General features: G+C 33.8%; 1 protein-coding gene across 1 annotated transcript; it reads left to right on the top strand.

The window, feature by feature from the left end:
* The first annotated feature begins 305 nt into the window (after positions 1-305).
* Positions 306-2814, top strand: LOC111376489 (syntaxin-52-like). Its single transcript, XM_022999448.1, has 6 exons — positions 306-622; positions 1136-1342; positions 1537-1739; positions 1837-1937; positions 2032-2076; positions 2469-2814. The coding sequence occupies exons 2-6, from the start codon at positions 1140-1142 to the stop codon at positions 2586-2588; spliced, it is 672 nt and encodes a 223-aa protein (XP_022855216.1). The 5' UTR covers positions 306-622; positions 1136-1139; the 3' UTR covers positions 2589-2814.
* Positions 2815-3105: the final 291 nt, after the last annotated feature.

Genomic DNA, 3105 nt, shown 5'->3' with positions numbered 1-3105 from the left:
AAAAATAAATTATTTTGAGTAGTGAATTTTTAAAGAATGTATGGTTGAAAAGTAGGGAAAAACGTTGGGTATACGTGTAGAGTATTTTATTGTTTGAATGTGTGGTTGAAAATGAGTATATAAAAAAAAAGTTATGAAAAATTGGGAGACAAACAGGGCTGAATAAATTTGTAGTTAAAAAGATAAAGAAAAACCACAACATGTACTTATAAATTATATTTGAATTTGACCGACTCAGAAGCACTATCACATAAACAAGGATTATTAATTGAAAATAACTCCTAAGTAGAAAGGAGAGTAAAAGACAAGATTAATCATTAATGCATTCCCTCTGCAATTAGTACTACGACGTTTGAAGATTTGAAGTCTGCAATGGACGAATCATACTCGAAATTGATTTCCACTCTTCTTTTCCTCTGAATTTCGGATTCCTAATCAATAGTGTATTCGGAATTTTTTCTTCATATATAATGATTATTACCGTAATGCATGTAGCAGAAACGACGAATAGGAGTAAGACGAACTATTCTCCGCGGTAATTGGTGTTTTCAATTGATTAAAACATTCAAACTCAGCAATTTGCTCATTCAACTAATCCAACTCGTCGATTACAGTCATAAAGGTAATCAAATATTCCTCCTCTAGATTTCATGTAATCACAGTTTTCTTATAGCCGGATAGTATATCAGTAATTCTAAGTTTTGAGTCCTTTTTGATTGACCTTTTTTGTGGACTTTTTGTTATTTCAACTCACCTTTGATTTATTTTGAAGCTATGTTAAATTTTCATCTATATCAAGCGGTTTTTTGTTTGGTAGAATTTTAGGTTTTACCATCTGAGATATATTGAAAATAATACACAAAATAAGGCAGTTTCTTGCTTGGATTAAAGGGACAAGAATGGTTCTTCCCGTCTTTCTGTAATTTCTGTGCAATTTACAAATTACCTTGTTGAATCTCTCATTGCATCAACGTATATCCTTGTTAGCAATAAATCCATACAATCTCTAACATGCCTAAACAAGGTAGTCTGTCAGTTCGTGTGGCTGATAGGATGATTTTATTAGGATAAGAATTTCGTAAAAATACTTGTTACAAGTTAGTAATTTGCTAGAAATTCCACTGTTATTTTTCAGACCAATGGCTGCTTCTAAAGATCCATGGGTGCACCAATATAATGAAGCGGCAAAACTTGCTGAAGATATCACCAACATGATATCTGAAAGCAGTTCATTTCCCGCAACAGGGCTAGAAACACAGCGATATTCGGCTTCAATACGGAGGAAAATTACCATACTCGGCACCAGACTTGATACCCTAGAGTTTCCGTCAAAGCAGCCTTTGTAAGTTTTCTCCATTGAACAGGCCATCGGATAAGGATGTAGATGCACAACTTGCTCTTATGTTAGAATAATCAAGCAGTTATCTAAATTTCACAGTAAATTTGATTGACATACTGGTCATTGTGGTAGTCTTTTGAGTGCTTCTTGGACCTGCGTTTCTTATGCTTGTTAAACCTGTTCTTCCTTATATGCAGGACAGAGAGAGAAATGAATCGTCGCAAGGACATGCTTGAGAATTTAAGATCAAAAGTAAGCCAGATGGCTTCGACAATGAATATTTCAAGCTTCGCGAATAGGGACAGCTTGCTTGAGCCAGAAAGTAAGCCGGTTGATGCTATGAGTAGAACAGGACTTGACGACTCTGGGTTTGTTGATCTTCAACGACAAATCATGAGAGGTTAGTTTCCGTGAAGATTTTAAACTTTATTTTCTTTTTTTTAATTTGTTATGTAGGTTTTCTGTGGTGTATCATCCGTTGTTCGCTTTCTATACAGAACAAGATGAGGCTCTTGAGGAATTGGAGGAGACAATTACCAGCACCAAACAAATAGCTTTGATAGTCAATGAGGAGCTTGATCTACATACAAGACTAATTGTGCGTGTTTGATTTGTATATTTTCACTAACCCAGTTTTATTATCTTCTGAAGTTACTGATTTTTGAGTTGTCTGTTTGACATATTCCGAGCAGGATAATTTGGACGAAGATGTTGATGTTACGAATTCCCAAATACAGGTGATATTTCTAGTCTTATCATATTATCAGATATCAAATAACCTTATCGAGCTATTGGATACATTCTTGCTAAAATCAATGAGTGAGTACTTTAATATCTGGCACATTTTCTGAAACTTAAGAGATATCCGAGGCAAAAGTCTTCTTGCATCGACAATAAAAATAATGCTCGACAGCAAAATTACATTAAACTAGGATCATTCTTTCAAGCTCTTTAAACTTTGGATTGACTAATGTGACTTCTTAATGTAACATTAATCAGAATGAGAGCCAGAGGAGTACAAGGGACTCTACTAGCATGCCCCTATCTTTGTGTGTTTTTCTAATTTTTCATTGATTTTTTGTGAATTTGATTTACTTTCCCTTTTTTTTTATCTCTGTAACGATAACAGCTAGTAAGGAGGAAGCTCGCATATCTGAATAAACGCGCAAAGGACGGCTGCTCCTGCTCGTGCCTACTTTTATCAGTTATTGCGATCGTCGTTTTGGTTGCTGTTGTACACGTGCTCTGATCAAATATTCATGAATACTCGTGGAACTCGATAGGCTCCTGCACCTGGTCTTTCGCATGCCCTGAAGATACATAGACAGCCTCTTCATCTAAATTACAAAAAAAAAAAATAATAATAATAATAATAATAGTTGAGTAAAATGGTGACTATGCCCCACTTTGACAGCCATTTTTCTGAGAAGAATGAATTTTTGAATAATAAATTTATGGAGAATGTCTGATTTTAAAAAAAAAAAAAAAAAGGTTATAAATTTACTTGAAAAATATTTTATTGCGAAAATATATGATGAAAAATGAATATAAAGAGAAAAAACTTAAAAAGAATAGGTACTATGTTCATAAAAACTAACTGTATATACTTTTATTATGGTCTTATGTACATCAATAAAGTAGCAAATTCCTTTGTAGTACTTGTGAGAAATGCTTATAGTTTCACATTCTGTAAAATATGAATATGTCAAAAAAAAAAAAAAGTTGATCATTTTACTGTCTATGGAAAAGGGGGGGGGGGGGGGGGG

Source organism: Olea europaea, unplaced genomic scaffold (assembly GCF_002742605.1).
Source record: "Olea europaea var. sylvestris unplaced genomic scaffold, O_europaea_v1 scaffold1511, whole genome shotgun sequence".
Classification (NCBI taxonomy): Eukaryota; Viridiplantae; Streptophyta; class Magnoliopsida; order Lamiales; family Oleaceae; genus Olea; species Olea europaea.
Note: the sequence above shows the minus strand (reverse complement) of the source record. Positions and strands in the feature narration are given on the sequence as shown.

Coding starts and splice junctions, on each gene's coding strand:
- LOC111376489 (XM_022999448.1), top strand. CDS start 1,140: ATGGCTGCTTCTAAAGATCCATGGGTGCACCAATATAATGAAGCGGCA. Junction 1,938..2,031: donor ATCTACATACAAGACTAATT/GTGCGTGTTTGA, acceptor TATTCCGAGCAG/GATAATTTGGACGAAGATGT. Junction 2,077..2,468: donor TTACGAATTCCCAAATACAG/GTGATATTTCTA, acceptor TAACGATAACAG/CTAGTAAGGAGGAAGCTCGC.